The sequence below is a fragment of the Aythya ferina genome (assembly GCF_964211825.1).
Source record: "Aythya ferina genome assembly, chromosome: 7".
NCBI lineage: Eukaryota > Metazoa > Chordata > Aves > Anseriformes > Anatidae > Aythya > Aythya ferina.
In genome coordinates, this window is record NC_140302.1 from 9,599,858 (window position 1) to 9,618,648 (window position 18,791).

General features: G+C 37.5%; 1 protein-coding gene across 4 annotated transcripts in view; it reads left to right on the plus strand.

Annotated features, from left to right (window-relative positions):
- BMPR1A (bone morphogenetic protein receptor type 1A) overlaps positions 1-18,791 on the plus strand; it is an 81,987-nt gene that overhangs the window by 49,626 nt on the left and 13,570 nt on the right. For all 4 annotated transcript variants that reach the window (XM_084525301.1, XM_084525299.1, XM_084525302.1 and 1 more), the window contains 2 exons: positions 8,043-8,249; positions 17,450-17,612. In XM_084525301.1, coding sequence (XP_084381427.1) covers positions 8,183-8,249; positions 17,450-17,612 — 230 coding nt within the window. In that variant the 5' untranslated portion in view covers positions 8,043-8,182. The remainder of the gene's footprint in view (positions 1-8,042; positions 8,250-17,449; positions 17,613-18,791) is intronic.

The following is an 18,791-nucleotide window of genomic DNA, read 5'->3' on the forward strand; positions in this document are numbered from 1 at the left end:
GTTTAGGAAGCATGTCATTTAAAATAAGAAGTAAAATTATAGCAGTTGATTTCACACACTTTAGTGTGAAGAGCAAAGGCGCTATGAGCAGCATTGCCAAGTTGACTCCTGTGACCTTGCTAATTACTGCTCTATTCAGCCGGGTATTTCTGAGCCTTGTCAGCAATGGTTATTGAGCACTTTATTTCATGCTTAGTTCTGGGAAGTCTTGACTAGGAAAAGACGATAGATGGAGACAATCTGAGAAGGGAGGGGAAAAGAAAAAAAAGAAGTAGAAACCCCAAACCATGTTGTTGGGAAGGTCTTCTGGAGGGGAGCAGGCTGGCGGCCGAGGGGAAGCCGGTGACACCATGCTAATCCCCGCTGCGGAGGGGCAGGGGGCAGCCATGCGGACAATGGTGCTGGAGCCAGCAAGTCTGCGCGCAGCCTTGCCGGGCGCCCGCGGCTGCACAGGGAGGGCCGGCCGGGGGCTGCGGTGCTCACTGCAGCTGGCAGTCGGCCGCAGGCCCGCAGAAAGCCCACCGCCTGCGGAAGGCGTCTGGGGAGGGGATGGGGGCAGCGGAGAGGGCTCCCAGTCAGTTCTTTAATGGAGGTTGGGGGGAGGATCGGCCCGTCGCAGATGCATTGCTCTCATTTTCTTCTCGGCACCAAATCTGACATCAGAGCGGTGCTTTTCGTGTGGTAACTGCGCTGTGGCCAGGCCACATTGCGTGTCGCGGCTGGGCTCCGCTGCAGACAGTTACAGGCCTGGCCAGAGGCTGGCTGCAGTCACCAGGAAAAAGCGCCACAAAACAAAGAATGGGTGCCAGAACTTCCAACCAGAGTCCAGGTGCTGGAGAACTCACCCCGCACCGGGGGATTTGCGTGGTTGTCCTCACTGGGACACCCAAGGTGGCCAGGAGGCCCCTTATCTGCCTTGGGCAAAAGCCAGCAGTGTAACAGCAGCGGGCTAACACCACGAGACCGAGCGTAATAAACTTTGCCCTGTCACTTCTCTGGTTTGTTTTTTTCTTTTTTGACATAGATTAATGAGCAATTGTTCTTAAATTAAGGAAAAAACAAACAAACAAACAAAAAAAACACTGTAAGGCTGTTAAAACATTCATTAATCATCTTTGTAATGCTGAAAGGGATGTTATGTGTTGAAAACCTTCTGATAAAAGCATTTGTATTTCTGAAGGTACTGGCCCTGACTTTAGGTCCATGCCTGCATTTTTAAATGGAAATAAATGTAGTGTAAGGATGTTCCCATCCCCAGCTTAGGTGTCTTATTTGTATTAAATACAGCTCAGAACCGAAGTACATTCTAGGTCTCATAGGCAGTGTAGTATGACCACATAATATCTTCAATAGTGACATGTGAAATTTGTAACAATTTTAATGGCTTTTTTCTCCAACTTGCATTGACTGGCGTGACAGTAAGGAACTAGCAAAATCGATAAACAGATACTAAAAACCAGTTAGGGGCGATAGCTTCTAGTAGAATAGCAGAAATCAATGCCTTCTGTGGTAGGAAAGAGCCTGGGTATCCACTTGCCACTTCTCTTAAGTGCAGAAGCTCCCAGCCAGCTAATCACGAAAATGGTGCAGTTGAAAGAGGGAAACTGGGTCAAGATGAATAAAAACTGTGTAGTGAGATCCTGTTTGAATATGTTCAAATAACAGAATGCGTCATGTTTATAACACACAAGGATATGTGTGAATACCTGATGGCACTGGGAAAGTAAGTTTAGTGAATTTCATTACTGTTAATTTAATGGCAGAAACTTTGTAGCAGTTAATTGGAATTCCAGAATAACAGTAAGATGGGCATTCAGGAGTCCATTGAGTGGCGTCCCCAATTACCTAATTGTGCTGGGCATGGTAAAAAGCAGCTATGCTTTAATTTCTCCATGGTTAACAACTTTGTTTGTGAAACGGACAGATATATCATAATTCAGTAGTTTGCTTTCTAAAGTCTGCAGTAATACACGCATTTGTTTCTGGCGAGCAGTGTGAAATCTTCCTTTTGTAGGATTTCTGTTAGTGCCCAGGGTGGATTTTGGTGACTTCTCTTCCGGCTGCTCACAAATAAGTCCTTTCTTAAGAATGTTAACACTGCTGCAGAAGGTAATTGTTAGAGTTTATGGTTTTTGGATGAACAAATCCACCATTGCAGTAGGTGCATTATAAACACGTTTATAAATATTCTCTGCATAGCACTGAGATATGTTCTTCATTTCAGTCTCAAGGAGTGTATAATGCACACACACTTCATTTAATATTTCAAATTTTGTAGCAGATTGTGAAGGTAAAAAGAACGTGGAAATAATTTAAACAATCTTTTTAGTTTTTAAATTTTGCAGTCACTAATAGTTTTAGATTAATATAATCTGCAGTTCAGTGGAATATTTTTGCGGACTTGCACAAATTAGCACCTAAACAAAAACGGCCTTCTTTGGAGTAGTTTTTGTTGCTGCCATGCAGACAACTGGCTTTCAGTATTTTTTTTCTCCATTGACTCTATGATTTCTTAATAGATTTTAGCAGTTTTACCTTCATTTTTTTAAGGTATCATATTTGAAAAACATTTTAACTAGTTCTGTACTACCTATGTTTAACTTCTACACTTCTAAATAGTTTGTGAAGGCATGCCTTGCAATAAAATAATAGAGAGTTGTTTTAAAAGTCTGAGGAAAATAGGCCTGTACGAGTATTTGACAAAATTATGCCAGTACAGAACCTGAAACTTACATTTAAACTTCCTGTTGTTGTGGAATTGACTGAAGTTAACTACAGCCCTTTCTATGAACATGGAGTTGGAAGGGCTCTCAGATCAGTTTGTTCATTTCCCGTCACCTGCACCTAGATCAGATGGTGGCCTTTATAAGCTACAGAGAAATTAAGTTTTTGGACTCTATTTAACAGTCTTCCCTAAAACCTAACCAGGGTTCAGAAATTGTCTTCCAATTTCTGATCTAAACAGACTTTAATAGCTAATCCATACCTTATCGTTGTTGAGCCAGTAGTTCTATTCAGATTGAATGCTTGCCCATCTTTCCATGTGTTTATTCATATTTTGTATTTCCAAAGTGTAATTATTTCCTAGCCAACTTTCACTTTATTAATCTTTTTTTTTTTTTTTTTTTTTTTTTTTTTTTTTTTTGTCTCCATTCATAGGGTTTTCCCATTCTCCAGATAATATTATCAGTCCTTCTAGGTATATGCTGAATTTATCAGTTGTATTGTCTCTTGTACAGTGCTGTTCATGCTTTACTGTTTCCTCTGGAAAATTTTCCTGCACGGTCTTAGAGTCATGTTTGCCTGTTTCCTAGCCACATCTCACCGGTGTCTCTGACATGAGGTATTCAGTTAGTGTACTCAAGTCCTTGGTTATAGCTGTCTCCTGTGCACGAATTCCTAGGCTACACAGAGAAGAAATTCTTCCTTATATGTTTAACTTTGCCACTGTCGTGCCATTGTATTTTATTCCAGTCCCAATGCTTCGATTCTTCATGTGATCCAAGTCCTGCATAGAAACAACACTCAACTGAATTGACAACTCATGTTAGCCAGTGTGGCTTATCAACATTCTACTCCTTGTGCTTAGTTCTGTAATGAAAGTTGATAAATACTCTTGAATCCAGGTCTTTGAATGTTGTTTGAACTGTGGTTGTAATCTCTTTTCTCAGAACTACTTATTGTCTGCTCTGTAGTGAATTCTTTACTGTTATTTTTTTCATGCAAATCAATAATTATAGCACCATATCAGGTTTTCTAAAGCTCTAATAGTTGTAATAGAAAAGTTGCTGTTGTATGCTGGCTTAGACTGACAATCCAGTTTCTCCAGCATTCTGTGCAACCTCAAAGTTGTATGTATGATTGAGGCAGCATGCTTATAATTACCTCAACCACGTCTTGCACCCATTACACATAGGGGCTACATCTAATATTTTCCAGTTTTGCTTTGCCAAACAGATTTACTTGGTACTGTACGTACTGCTGCAAATGTTTTGAAACATATCCTGTGTGTTGAAATGGACTTGATGTTTTAATTCTTGGGAAGTTAGAGATTGATGTTTCTTTTGATACATTCCCTGATGTTTTAATTCTTGGGAAGTTAGAGATTGATGTTTCTTTTGATACATTCCCTTTTTACAAGATAAATTCCCTTTTTACAATACTGTCTTTGTTGCTATGTTCAGCACTATCATTCTTTATTAAAATCTGGGATAGTGCGGCTCATTTGGTTTGGGGATCATGCTGTTAAAACTATTACAGAGCCACATCTAAAGAACAATTACAACTAGATTCCCTACTTCTAAAATCATTTCAGACCATACAACAAATCTTGTGCACTTTTGCTTCGTATTTTTGGAGTCATACAGAGCGTAGGGCTAGATGCCCATGCTGGTTCATAAATTCACAGCTGAGTTCCAATTTCAAAAAAAAAAAAAAAAAGTTATAATAACAAAAGCATTATCGTCAATAAAATATTTCTAAGAAAGATAATAAATTCCACTGTAGACAAATCAGGCTTTACGATTTAGGAATAAATTGCTTTCTGAAAGATTATAGTTGAATACTTCTTCATGGTTATAACAGAAAAAATAGACATTGAGGAGTTTGAAAACAACTGATTGGGTTGTGGTTTTGAAGTTCTTCAGCATTACTGTGTTGGCAGACCGATGTTCCAGCAGTTAATTGGTGCTTTAACACATTTGAAGTGCTCATTTATTTGTGTCATTCTAGACTATTAATACCAGGCAGTTTTGGGAGAAATTCCAGCTATTACTTACCTCAGTGTGCTACAGCATGGCTGCAGACTTTCTGGATTCCCATCAATAAGGAACAACTTTGAAGAGGTGCAGCTGTGGCCCCTTCAGTTCTGTCAAATGGACTTTTTGTTGTTTTGTCTTGTTTTAATTAAAGATATTCTCAGACGAAGGTCATAACAACCACTCTTTGGGGTATGGTGTTTGCTAGAACAACTAGTCTGTTTTAAAACAGTCTGTTTTTTCAATCTGTTGAACTATATAGCTGTATCAGAGTACCAGGTCATGTTAAGAACTAAATATTTTCAGTTTCCTCACCTGAGAAGGAACAGCATAGGCTGTTGAACTAATTCTCATAGCTTAGCTCAGAAGCTGAAATCATAAAAAGGAAGAGCAGCTCAAAAGATGAATAAGAAACACCTCAAATCGTGTATGATAGCTGTGGCAGAGAAGCTTTGTTGGATGTTAGTGTGGTTACTGAAAAAATTGCCTCAGCCTGCCCACATCAGGTTTTTGACATTCATTTGTTGCTATTGAAGTGTGGGCAATAGAACAGGACATGTTCTCGTAGTTTGTGTTGTGGCACTTTATTCTAAATCTGTTGGTTTTTGTTTGGTTTTTAAATTTGTGGCTTAAGTTTCCCTGCCGCACCATAAGACATCGTCACTGCAGCTGTAAGTACAGCAATATTTGTAGCTCCCATCTACCAAGGCCTTAAACCCGCTGCAGGGCTTTCCTGGCTAACAGCAAACCTGATGCTTCAATGTTTGACACTACAGAAAGATAATTCAAGTAACAACGTGAAGTCATATCATGTATGGATTTCAGGGGAACAGAAGGGAATTGCAGTCCTGCTGGGTTTTAGTTTCCATTTTTTGATGTATTCTTTTACGTGGTGATAAGCATTCTAAAACTAGAGTATTTAAAAATAGGGAATTAAAATTTGTTCCTGTTGTCGTTTTATTACATACACTTTCATGTATATATTTATACGTATTTGTCTTCTGAAAAGTGAAATATTAGTGAAAGGAGGACCCAGGTACAAAATACGGGTTCTAAGCTGAGAACATTATATCCTACAGGGTTGGACAAAATTTTTTGAAAACTCTTAGATTGTCTCTCAGAAACTAAAATCACCATGAAATTGGAAGTGAATTGCCTTAAAATGGTCTTTTTTTTCAATTTTTTCCTGATGCTATGGTAGCGTACTGTGTTGTGCAGTATGTAAACTTTTCTGAAAGTTTCAAACACTCCTCCTCTTGAAATGTGAAAGACAGTGAGAATAGGTGGCACTTACAGAAATTTGCATGAACAAGTGCAGAAATGATTTTTAAATGCACCTTAATCAGATTATTAGAGGGTTTTTTCCTTGATGGACTGCTACAATGGTGTTGTAAATTAAACCTTTGCTTAACTATGTACAAGGTGTTGGCCGCTCATATCATCTATGTGTTTTATTGAGGATTGAAGTTCATCACAACTGAAACAGGAACTGCAGTAATAATATATAGTTTTATGTCGGTGTCCTGACATTTTTGTAATTAGAAGGACGTCCCCTTCAGCTGTCGGAATCGGTTATATTTCTTTTGATTGTGAAATGCTAAAGAGAGAATAGTTTTGTTACCACATTGCTTTCATTTTTGCCTGGAGAGGAAGTTTATTTTGCAGCTAGGAGTGTTCGAGGATGTTTGCAAGGCGTCTTGTTGTAAATACGGCCTGACCATAGGACAACCTGCCTTCCCTCATGGCAAACACCACTGCTGTGGTCGTGTCCAGGCGCAGCACGGCAGCTCGGAGGCGGCCTGTCCGAAGCGGACCCCGCGGCTGCCAGCGCCCAAGCGCTTTGTTGCTTCATTAGGGAGAAGTCAGAGATGTGTGAAAAGTAGGGCACGGGTCGGAGGCTGCATGCCCCTTCCCTGCCGCAATTGAAGTGACAGACACCTCCCGGCTCTGCCGCTAATTTCCCTCCATGGCAAATGCCTCTGAAGCACTAATTAAAATTAAAAGTTCTCGGGTCTCACCAGCAGACAGATTGAGTTATTTATGGTGGAAGCGGCCACCAGCAGTAATTGCAGCACATCCTTGCACAAATGCAAGTGTTTGCATTCATGAGCAGCGCCAGGCTGACAGGGGTCAGGGGGTCAGGCCCACTGAAACAAGAGGCCGGAGAGAGGCAGAATCAGGGTTCTTCTCCTCTTCCTCCTCCTGCAAAACCGCTTTCGTTTCTCTTAACTGTTTAGGTGTGTGAGCTGCTCTGTAGTCTTTTGAGGCTTAATTACGCTTCCTTTGTTAATCACTGTAAAAAGTTTATTAAGCAGAACATGACCACGAATATGCACTGAATTGATGAGTAGTATTTGACCACTGTGGTCCAAAGAAGTAATTTTTTTTCAGTTTGACTGTCTTATCTGTGTGCTTGTCCGCAGAATGAGAACAACTCCGTTTAATTTCAGAGCAAATTATGTGCACACATGATAGTGTAATATTTTGGGAATTGGGGTTATATACATGAAACTGGAAAGATACCAGGACTTTGAATTGCAGTTAACATTATTAACAAATTTTTGTTGATGCTGTGGATTGGACCAACTTTGTCTTCTCCAGCAAACACGATATAACATGCTAGTTTCCAAGAAGAGGGATTAGAATACAATTGATACTAAATAAAATTTATTCTTTATTGTTCGATGTTAAATGTTACTCGGTTTGTTTGTTTTTTGTCTTCTGAAATAGTACAAAATCTTTAAAGTAATGTTGTAAGTAAATTACTTAACTAAGTATTTTAGTACAAATTTGGTTTTCATCCAGCTGAGAGGCTGGGTTTTTGTTGCTATGATCTTTGCAAGCATTTTTCAGCTGGAAGCAAAATGTGTTGTTCTTTTAGAAAATAACCCTGCTGAATTCTTCCTTATGAAAAATAATGAATATGAACTTTAATTCATGTAAAGGAAACAGGTTTTAAACATTAACTTTTGCACATTAATCTATTAAATGTTACCTATGTTAGCTGTATAAAAGTCTAAAATACATGGCTGTACCTAATGAGTTAACAAATCTAACAATTTCGATCTGAATATTAAAAAAAATGCTGTGAATCTGGTTATTACCAAGTATATTTCAGGGTAAAAACAACTAATGTTTTCAATTATTAATCTTAATAAATATATGCCTTTTTAATTATTTGAGCAACCTAGTTATGCTCAATGCAGTGAAGTATCGTGAGTTTTTTTTACCTATTTTCAGAAATGCAAGTAATGATTTAACATTTTGCTTTACTGTGTCTTTCAGGAAACAGACTTCGAAAAATCGCAAAATCATCTTTGCAGTCAAGCACCAAATCTGGTAGTAGGCTTCACCGAACAGACTAAGCTCAACGTTTGTCAAGCAGAAGGGCCACTGCCTTGCACAGGAAGGATTAGAAGTGAACAATGACTCGACTAAGAGTTTGTGAGCGATTGCTTGGAGCCTACCTGCTTATCATTTTACATGTTCAAGGTAAATATCTGCTAGCTGCAATAAGTGTATTTCTATAACTGAAGAATATGTGTATTCCAGTGGCTTTTTTGTTGTTGTTGTTTTGTGTTTTTTTTTGTTTGGTTGGTTGGTTGTTTTAGAAATGAACTGTTTAAACACGAGGACCATTTTTTTCCAGTCAGGTGGCTTATCTGCCTGACATGCCATGCAGAAGCTTGACAAAAAAAAGCAGCGTTATAGTATGGCGGTCATATGTTGTTGTAGGGTAGATCATGGAGTAAGTCTAGTTTAGCAAATGCTTGAGTAGTTACCAAAAATACGTAGTACTCTCTGGAGCAACTTACGTGAGCATCAGATCTGCGGAAATTCTGTGGTGCAGAATTCCTTCTGAATTGCAATTTCCTGTAACTGTCTGACCCTTTTATACTTGACCCACTGAAGAAATTGCAGCATGGAATTCTCTATGCCTTCTAACATTCCCAGCACCTTGGATGGTGTGGCATTAAGTAATCTAAATGAATTGCTTGTCCTTATTAATTGGATGAAGTGGGACTACATAGTGGTCATAAGAGCCTGGTTTTAGTTTGTGAAAATACTCATTTGTGAGTCTGTTGATCACTGCTTATCAAAAAAAAAAAAATCTGGACTTAGAGTTGTCATTAGGTCTCCTGGTCCTTTCTCAAACTGGGTTAAATTAAAATGTATTTGGAGTAGACAGACCAAAGTAGCTGTCACCTTGTTCTGACTCTATATGGAATTGAAGCTTAAGTATAAAGGCTATAAGTAGTTCTGTGTGGAGAAAAAAATAAACTGCCTGTACTGTACTGTTCTGATGGGTGCAAAGAGAATACCACTAGTGGTTGTTAGGATGGTGTCAGTGAATCCATTTTATTAACCTGTATCTGGGAATTGCTGCAGCTGCTAACCTAGGTGAGGAGAAGCACTTACACAGATTACCAGACTTTATCAAGCAGTAAATATAAATGATATTTCAAATTAACAATGGAAATCTCTTATTCTACCCATGTTGAGCCTAGCTTTTGGCGGGGGTGCAGTTGGACTAGACTGACATGAAAGATTCTTACCTGGAATTGACTGAGAGAGCTGGTCAGCTATACAAAGAATAAATGATGAGCACTTCTGTGCAAGGCTGATTATCTGTCAGCTTGTTCTGGTATCATCCCACTCACATTCACAGCTAAATTTCTGTGGAACACAAGTCCTCTCTCTGGATCTGTGCAGAATTGCAGTTTGTTAAAGGTATTTAAAGCTGCATTTCTTTTTGGCTGTGTTTGCACACATTTCAAGACTGGGGAAGAGCATGGGTATTGATTTGAAGCTTTGTGATTGTAGCAAAGATTTCAAGGTTAAAGGCAGCAGTACAAATAAACATGAATCTGAGTCTTGGCTACATTAAGTTGGGAGAGGGAAATCCTCAATACTGGTCCCTCATCCCGTTGTGAACGTGCAATCTTTAGTTAGCAAGAAATAGCTCAGTCTATTTAGACAGAAATAGCATAGTTTAAGTATAGTTGAAAATAGGATTTACGGATATTCAGAGATAGCTCTGTGGTAATTTTAGTGGTAACCAGAACAAATCACAATAAATGAAATTTGGGTGAGAAATTGAGGGGTGGGAGCAAACGCACAGTGAATGTGAACAAGCATAGAACAGGCTGCCTGAGAACTTGTCACACGTGTCCTTAGAGCTGTCCAGAACTTGATTGGAATGACTGAGCAACCTGGTCTAACTTCCAGGATGGTCCTTCTTTGACCGGGGGTGTGGTACCAGGTGCCTTCTGGAGGTCTCTTCCATGCTAGGTTGTTTTCAGACTTAGCAATTTGCAATAGAGCTTGTTTCATCAGTCACTTTTGCTACTTCTTGCAGGAGATACCAGCTTCTCCCAATGAAGAAGTTGGAAATTTGTTTTGTGCTTTATACTGAAATTGTTACCTGTTAGCATAGTCAATACTCGGTATTTTACTCCAGGTGGGAGAAACTGAAGGAGCAAAATTGTTTCTCTCTTATCTCTGAAGTAGAAGGAAGGTCTTACAGTGTAGGTCTTACAGTGACTTACAATTAAACTAGATTAATTCTTCATTTTAACAATGCTTCAATGTGTACCTTCTAATGTATATTACAATAATAAATTTCACTAAATAAAGTTGAAATACACTGGGAAACATAAATAAAATTTCAGCTTCTAAAGAATGAATTACTCTTAAGAATATCCCTGACTTTCAAATCAATACTGAGCAAGTTCTGAAAGCCCTGGGAAAGTTGAGCTAGCTGAAATGTTTCTTTGATGCAACTTGCCTAAGGGCTTGTCTTCAAACACATGAAATATGTTTGGTTTCTAGGGGTGGCAAGAAAAAGTCGTCTCTCCGCTTTTTGTTGCATTCTTGGAGGAGTTGTGTTTGGGGCTGTGTGTGAAAGTTGATAGTTATCAAGTATTTGAAATTTTCATAGGAAAGGAAATCTAATGTGAAAAGAACAGTGTTGACAGGGAAGATATTTGCAAGATGTTGCAAAAATGCATCAGTGTACGTATAGAAACCAGCAGAGGTGGAGAACACACAATAGGAGGAATCAAAGAGAATCTGTGTAACTTATAGAAAGAGGAGAGAAGAAGGGAGACGAGGAAACATTGAGCACATGTGCTTTCAGGGAGTGGTACCAAGGTTTGCTCGCTCAGTTGTGTTGGAGGCTGCTTCAGAACTGTGGGAGCTTCAGGGCTTACTGAGACCTGAGAGGATAGATAACAAATGTCTGTATACGTGCAAGTATATGTACACACATTCCTTAATAGGTAACTTCTAAAAAACAAGTGGTTGCATGTGTTGATTGATGTGAAAATATTCTTCCAACAAGAGCAGAAGGCAGGCAAATCCATGAAATTACTGGGGAGCAGCTGCTGCTTGGCTGTTGGTACTAAGGAGCAGGGGAACACAGCGGTCACCTTTTGGACAGGGTCCTCTTTTCAGTTTATGGGACACTGCCCTGGTTTCTGTCAATAGAGAAATGAACAAAAATGAATCTGGATGGCAGATAACTAAGTTGAGTAACAGCTGTTAAAAAACAAAATGCAAAAAAACATTGTTGTATTTCCTTTCTCATTGTGGAAGGCCTTTGCAATATCTTCAGGCTTGTGATTTGTTCTGCACTCACTACTGCTTTACATAGTCACCCACCTACCTCTGCTCCTCTAAGGCTAGAGCTCGTCAGCTTCAACAGCAATTAAGTACTGTGGTAAATACGCTTTTGTCTTACCACTAGTGCAGGTTTTCAGTTCAGAGAACCAGTTATACTTCAGAGCAGCATTCTTTGTTTTTACAGTGCACTGATGAGCAGAGCTAATCAATATGTGTAATGGAGTGGTCAAGTAGCTTCAAATATAATTAAACGTGTTTTATGTTTTGCACTTTGATACAGTATCCTGACAGTACGAGGTAATATTACATATGTAGATCATCATGTTGTTGTGTGTCCTTCAGACATGCTGCAGGAGACCAGTATTTTAATCCTTTTAAATGAGTTACAAAGAAGTATTAATCGCATTCAATATGCATGAAGAAGTTTACTAGAAGTTAAATTTTCAAGTAGTATTAATATTAAATATTAAAAGACTTGTTAAAGTTGGTGTTGTCCATTCATGAGCTGAAAATAAATCTGTTGAGGCTTGTTTCAGTATTGTACCTCCTTTTAGGTAAAGATTTGATACAAAAAATCAGTTAACTTTTATGCACTTCTTGAATTTCAGGTGGAATAGTTTGTGTTTAAGTTCAGTAATTAATCTGGAATAAAAAATCTAAAATCTGCGAAAGGTATTTAGAGTGTTCAGAAGCTGATATTTTGTTGAAAAGTATTGTACTTCTGTTTACCAATGGTTTCCCCAATTAATGGCCACATCTATCTTTAAAGCATTGACAACAAACTTTTTAAATGATTATAAATGAAAACTTGTCAATTATTGTTAAATATTTGGCTTATTAAGTTACTTTAATGAATTACCAAGAGATTATATATTTCTATATTGTAATCTGAATGATAGTTTTGAGTAACTTTATTCTTTAAAAATACATTTAATGTAAATTAAAATGCAGTATATATATTTTTTAAAGTAAATTATAAAGAAAATCTTGTTTATGTCTCTTGTATTTAAAGCACAAGAGCAGCAAACATTCTTCAGAAATGACATTTCAGGGAAGTAAGACCAGAGGCCAGGGTTTGCTGGGTTTGCTGGGCTACCTCTCAGTGATGACCACCACGGTGTAACTCCTGGGGTAGCTGGAGGGTGGCAGTGAAAGGTTTTAAACAAGTAGGCTGGGAACTTGATGGAACTTCTGGTCCTTTTTTTTTTTTTTTTTTTTTTTCTCTCTAGGAACCAGTTCTGCTAGATGGAGCTACCTCTAACGTGCCTGGTCTTTAGAGATCATAGGCTTGATATATTTAAAAGAAAAAAAAAAAAAGCACTATGTGAACAATTAGCGTAAAAATGCCAGAAGCAGAGCTAATAGAAGTACTGAAGATGTTTCCTTTGTACCCATAAACCTCATTTTTGTGTTGTTTTTCTTTACTAGTGTTTTTAATGGAAAGCACTGATATTTTCTTCAAGGTGTATCAGTTATACTAAGGTTTAATTCATATAGCAGTACATGTTAAATCATTGTGAAAGTTTGTTATAGGCAGAAAGGTGACAAGTCCTTGTTGTAGTAGATGATTTGCAGCATCTGCATTGTGAAGCAAGGAAGAAGTAATTTAAACTGCCACATAAAAAAAGTTCCAATTATTTCTTTTTTATAAGCCAGGCCTTCCTAACATAAAAAAGGTTTAGATTAGTGGAGTTCTTCAAGGATAAATGCCATTTAAGGATAATTTATTTTGCAGTCAAAATGTTTTTATATATGTCTATATTAATTTTGTTAAACAAATCAGGGGAAAACTTACGAATTCAGAAAGCTGTTGAAGAACTTGACTGCTATAGGCTACTGGTTTTAGCCTTACAACTTTATTTGTGGAGATAGAGGTGATATAGTTGAATAAGAAATTATAGGCATAATTTTGGCTTTCGTATTTCTACCTTCCACTTTTTGTCCTCTGTGTTTCTTAACTGTTTTTTGTGTTAAACCTTGTCTTAGATCAGAAGACTTGGTCAAATGACATATGCAACCTGGCATTGAATAGCAGCTCAGTTCACAGTGGCTAATAGCAATTCACTGTCTTGTTCAATACCTTTTTAGGATTATCCATATTCATATTAGTGGTTGAAGATTTGAAATACATTTCCAGCCTAGTGCGGTTTTTCGTATATACTGTATTTTCTTAACATATGCTTGCAGTCTAATGTTGTTCTAAGATTGGAATAAGAAGTTTTTTGGATAATAGATGTTTTTGATCAACGGCTGAGTATGATACATTGGTAGGTTTTATTTAAAAACGAACTGGTTTTATTTAAAGAAGTTTAGTGGAAGTTTAGTGCTGAAGTCATTTTAACATCTTCCTGTCTGCAGCAGTTGCTCACATTTTTCTTCTAGAAATCTGTTAGAAGCAATGCAGTGCATGTGAGACACTGTTGTGATGGTCTGGAGCAAGTGACACTGAAGTTCCATCAGCTTCTCTTTCTCTGGCACTGTGGTTGCACAAAAAGATAATGCTCCAACTCACACGGATATTTGAGTGTTGTAAGTTTTAGCAATGGGATAAAACATCTACTGTATGGGAATTCCTATTTTAAAAGATAAATGATGGAAATATTCTCAAGGGTGGACAAACAGGCTGAAATTGGTCCTCAGTCGTGATCAAGTTCTCCAACGCATGACTGTTCATGTAATACTAATGTATATTGCTTAGCTCCACCAGGCTTTTGCAATTTATGGGCAAAGGGTAGGAAATAATGCAGAAAGGAGCTTTGCTATGTCTGAAGTCTCTGGTTACATAGTAGAAAAGAAGCCATTAACTATATTGTCAAGGCGCTTCACAAGACCTCTAAAATGTAATTGTCTGTCTTCTGCTACCCAGAGGAAGATAAAGTAGAGTGAATGTTTGACAGGCAGAGCTTTAACGTGTGGCAATAACAAGAGTGCTGGCACAACACTGCCACATGATTCCTGAAGCAAAATGTTATTTATTATATCCTTCATTCACACTTGCTTGTTTGCTCAGTATCTATTAACCAGGAAAAAAACGCAATGAAACACCTTTGTGCCCCCATTTGGGTCGTGGTCTGCCCCTTTCACGTTTCAGTTGAATGGGGACCAAATTATTATCCCTATTCATCTCCTCAGACCTACCATCTTGAAGATGGGCACTAATCACACTTGAAATGCTGAGGTTGAATTGTAGTATCACAGTGAAGGATATAGTGGGGAGCAAAAACTAGCTGTGAGCTATTAACTTTCTTGTGAAGTAATCCCAAACAGACTATTTTCCTTGCTCTTCCTTCCCTTGATACTCAGTGAATTGTCTTTTCTGTTTAATAGGAGTTCTCTTTGTCCTCTTAGAAAGTAAAAATGCAAGAGGGATGTGGTGTTTTTTTTTTTTTTTGCTTTGTACAATTCAAATACAGCCTGCAAGACGAAAGCAGGCTACCATGGAATATTGTTTCTCTTTCCCATTCAAACATAATGAAGTTTTATTTTTGCTTTGAATAGAAATCTTTGCCTTATAGACTGTACAAAATACAAATATATGAAAATACTGTTATCTAGCATGGATTTCTTGGGGTATTGATTTTTCATAAAACTTGCAATGCAAGTCATCTTATAGAATTAAGAGGAAAAATTAATTTCATCTTAACATGTACTGTTAAAGGGTGGTATATATGTAGTCATGCTGCAGTGTTAGTTTAAGAATAATATTGCTTGAAAAATGCCAGGCTGGTCATAAAATAAAAATGTTAGATGGTACCTTTGCACTGGCAGTGAATAATAAAAGTTGTGCTTTACAGATTTTTCTGTCACCAATCCTGGAGAATGATTTAGGCTATGTTAGCCTGGATCTATTGCAAACTGCAGTTCAGTATTTTATTCTTTCTCCCCTGAGCTAGGAGAAGCCATGCATTAAGGGTTCCTTGATAGTTTCTTCTAACAAATTGAGAAAATGCATTTCATGTTCAGGTTAGGAAGATGAATGAGCGACTTTGAGATGTAGATCATAAAGTATGCGGGCCTTTAACATCTGGAATGTCCCTGAAGTTAAAGTGTTGTTTTTTTTTTGTTTGTTTGTTTGTTTTTTACAATATTAACTATTTAGTTCCTAAATCAAGGAAAGATGCTTTAGTAGTTCAACAGAATTAGAAGGCAAGATAATATTTGTACATAGGCAGTGGCTTTTCCTTTAAGTAAATATTAAGTGGAATTACCTGTTCTCTGAGCAAGTAAGGAGCTCTTAAATGTGAAAACAATGTTGTATAATGTCTGCAGCACAGTATTAAAATGAGCTTTTCAGTTTTTGCTGGGAAGAAAACTAGGCAGACATTGGAGAAGTTGCCATTTCATACACGAAAATTTTCTTTTTATTAAATTGGAAATACCTATCTCATGGGTAAACTTGATGTGAAGTTAACAAGAAAGTCCAGTGTGAAAAACAACTTGCGCATATTAGAGATATTTAACTCGGATAATGCTGAAATACTGTTTGAAAACTACATTTCAAATAAAACACGGCTTACTGGTTTGAGCGTTTAGGTAAATTAGGATGTACTCTTAATTATATCTGAAGGAGACACAATGTACTTTCAGGGAAATGGCTGAATCAGGACAGTGCACTGGGTGTGCTGTATTAGAAAATTAGAAAAAAGAAAAATGATCAAATTTCACAAATATTGAATTGCACATTTGGCTGCATGACAGAGCAGATGTTAGAACAGACTCATGCAGAAGGTGATAGCTGTACAAGTTTTTCATCTTTTCTGCAAGTCTTCCAGACAAGGTGCAGCATTAGGGTAATGTTTTTATTACAGCTAGTGTTCAGTGGGTTTGACAAGAAGATGCAAAAATCTGTTAAAAGAGACCATGAATGTCCTCCAAAATACCTTCTATTCTTAGATAAATTGAAAGTTGTCATTGCAGCAAATCTTTTTGAGAGGTATTGAGGTACCTGTACTTGCTGAATTAATAACTGAATTCTTGAAAGCTTCCACAGTCCCAAGTGGCTGTTCTTTCCTCTTGCATGCTACGCATCCCACAGAGACTGACTATAAATTTTGTCAGTGCAGGTGACAGGCTGTTCCACTACTCTTCTGACTTTATTTGGCTCACACTTTGGGGACTTCCAAGTACTGAGAATACTGTTAGGAAATGAATAGAAAGAGGTTTTCTGTCAGTGACGTTATGTGCGATAAAACTGGAAGAAATGGGTGAAGATAATCTCATCTCTCATAGTGGTCACAAAGCATCTTCTGAAGGAGGCAGTTAATGTTCCTTTTTTTTTTTTTTTTCGGATGTTCTTGCCTCAGAAGAAGACAGATGGTATTTTTCTTATGAATGCCTACATTCAGAAACGCACTTCAGTAATATGAACTAGAATATATGATGCTCAAATCTACTAATGTTGAGAAATTGAAGGCTACGTGGAACATTATTTAGCCCTATTTTTATTCTCTGAAAGCTCATTTGTGTGGATGTTCATGTCATTTACTGAAATTTAATTTGCAAACAAGATTTACTTTAGCTGTTTTGAAGTACTAATGCATACAGAGATCAAAAAACCCAAGAGATTTTGGTGGAGTTATTACTACTCTTCTGTGAGACTGTGAATCCATAAAAAATGACTTCAGTTCAGAGAATTACAAAATTGCATATTAAGTATGTTCGGTCATGCATAAAATTAGACTGTTGTGCTTAACCAGCGGCCAGCATTTTGGTTTTCTGAGCAGAGGAACGAGAAGGGCTTTCTTCAGAAAATTGGTACCAGTCTTGTATCACTACTTTTTTGCCCTGTCTCAAAAAAAGGAAAAATATCCTTTCTGTTTATATTGATTATGGCTGGAAGATCTACTACTAACATAGAAAATATGATCTAGATAGTTCTAGAGTAACGTTATTAACGTGAATTTCTACTGTAATCTCAGGGAAGTTCTGATATCTTGCATAATTACTTGATAATAAAATTATTCTTTTGTGGTGGTGTTTTTTTTCCTCTGAAGTTCCAAAGCAATTATCAGAGATGCAGAAATGAATTTAAAAAAAAATAAAAATATTTCTATTTTTTAAATGTCCAGGACAAAATCTAGACAGCATGCTGCATGGCACAGGAATGAAGACAAATCCTGACCAGAAGAAACAAGCAAATGGGGTAACACTTGCTCCAGAAGACACCTTACCGTTTCTTAAGTGCTACTGCTCAGGACATTGTCCAGATGATGCTATTAATAACACGTGCATGTAAGTACTGAATACAGGAGAGAATGAGCTCTTGGAAGAGGCTTTTTGCTCATGAGAGCATGAAGTATCTCTGGTGTGCTGACTTAGGTTCTCTTGGGTGGTTTGATTGTACTTGATCAGAAATTGACTAGTTCTGTGGAAAGCTGAGAGTTAAAATCTGCAATCATCTGTATGTAAACAATAACCGGATCTTAGCATCATTTGCAACCAGCCATTTTGCCCCCAGCAGCTGCTTTGAAGGACTAAGGTTTTAGTGACCCATATGTAGCATTTTGTAACTGGGTGAGCATTAAATGACCCAAATCTACACCTTCTGATACAACCACATGCTTGTTTATATTTCTAATGTATCTTCACATAGAATTCAGAATATAATACTATTTTTTTACATAGCCGTTTGCTGAGAATTGTTCTTGTTATGTGTATGTTATTTGTAGAGGTGAGTGAGGGAAAGGCAGGGAGGGAGTCTCTGAACATAGGATATCTGGGTAGCTTTTAACTTGGATAGGCATAGGTATCTTATGAATCTTTTGTATCTGTCTCCATAAGATGTTTTTACTTTTATGTCCTGAAATGTCCTTTTTTCCCTTTCATTTTTTCGTCATTCACCATGTTCCATTTTTAAGGCCCCTCTCTTTTCTTCCTTAATTAACCCAAAGGTATGTAATAGAAAGCGTATCTCTTTCTGATGTCGCTTCTAATCGCTTTCTAACTCTACTTGAAACCACATTAACTATCTAAAACTGTCGTTTGGCATATAGTTTTTGTGGAACCTAAGGAGCTGGAACAAACACTGACAACATGTTTTGAAATGCAAATACAGGCAGTATTTTCCAAACATAACTCTACACCTAGAAAATTGTCAGATATTACCCAGTATTTTGTCTTAAAATTTCCTTTCGATATTTATTTTTTGCTTTTTATCGCCCTCTAGTGTGTAAAGTTGGGGTAGCCATTATTTTTTTTTGCCTCAGAAGTGGCTAATGGCAATATGAATGATTATTCTGAAATAAAGCTGTTAAAGAATTAGTAATGCATATGCAGTGAACGTATGCAGGGTACTTTATGGAATTACATTTCTCAAATCAGAGTGTCTTTAATTAAACAATCTTTTTGGGAAACAAAAGTATTTGGGGTTTTGTTTTCTTTAATGTCTGTGGTGAGGTAGTGAATGAATTT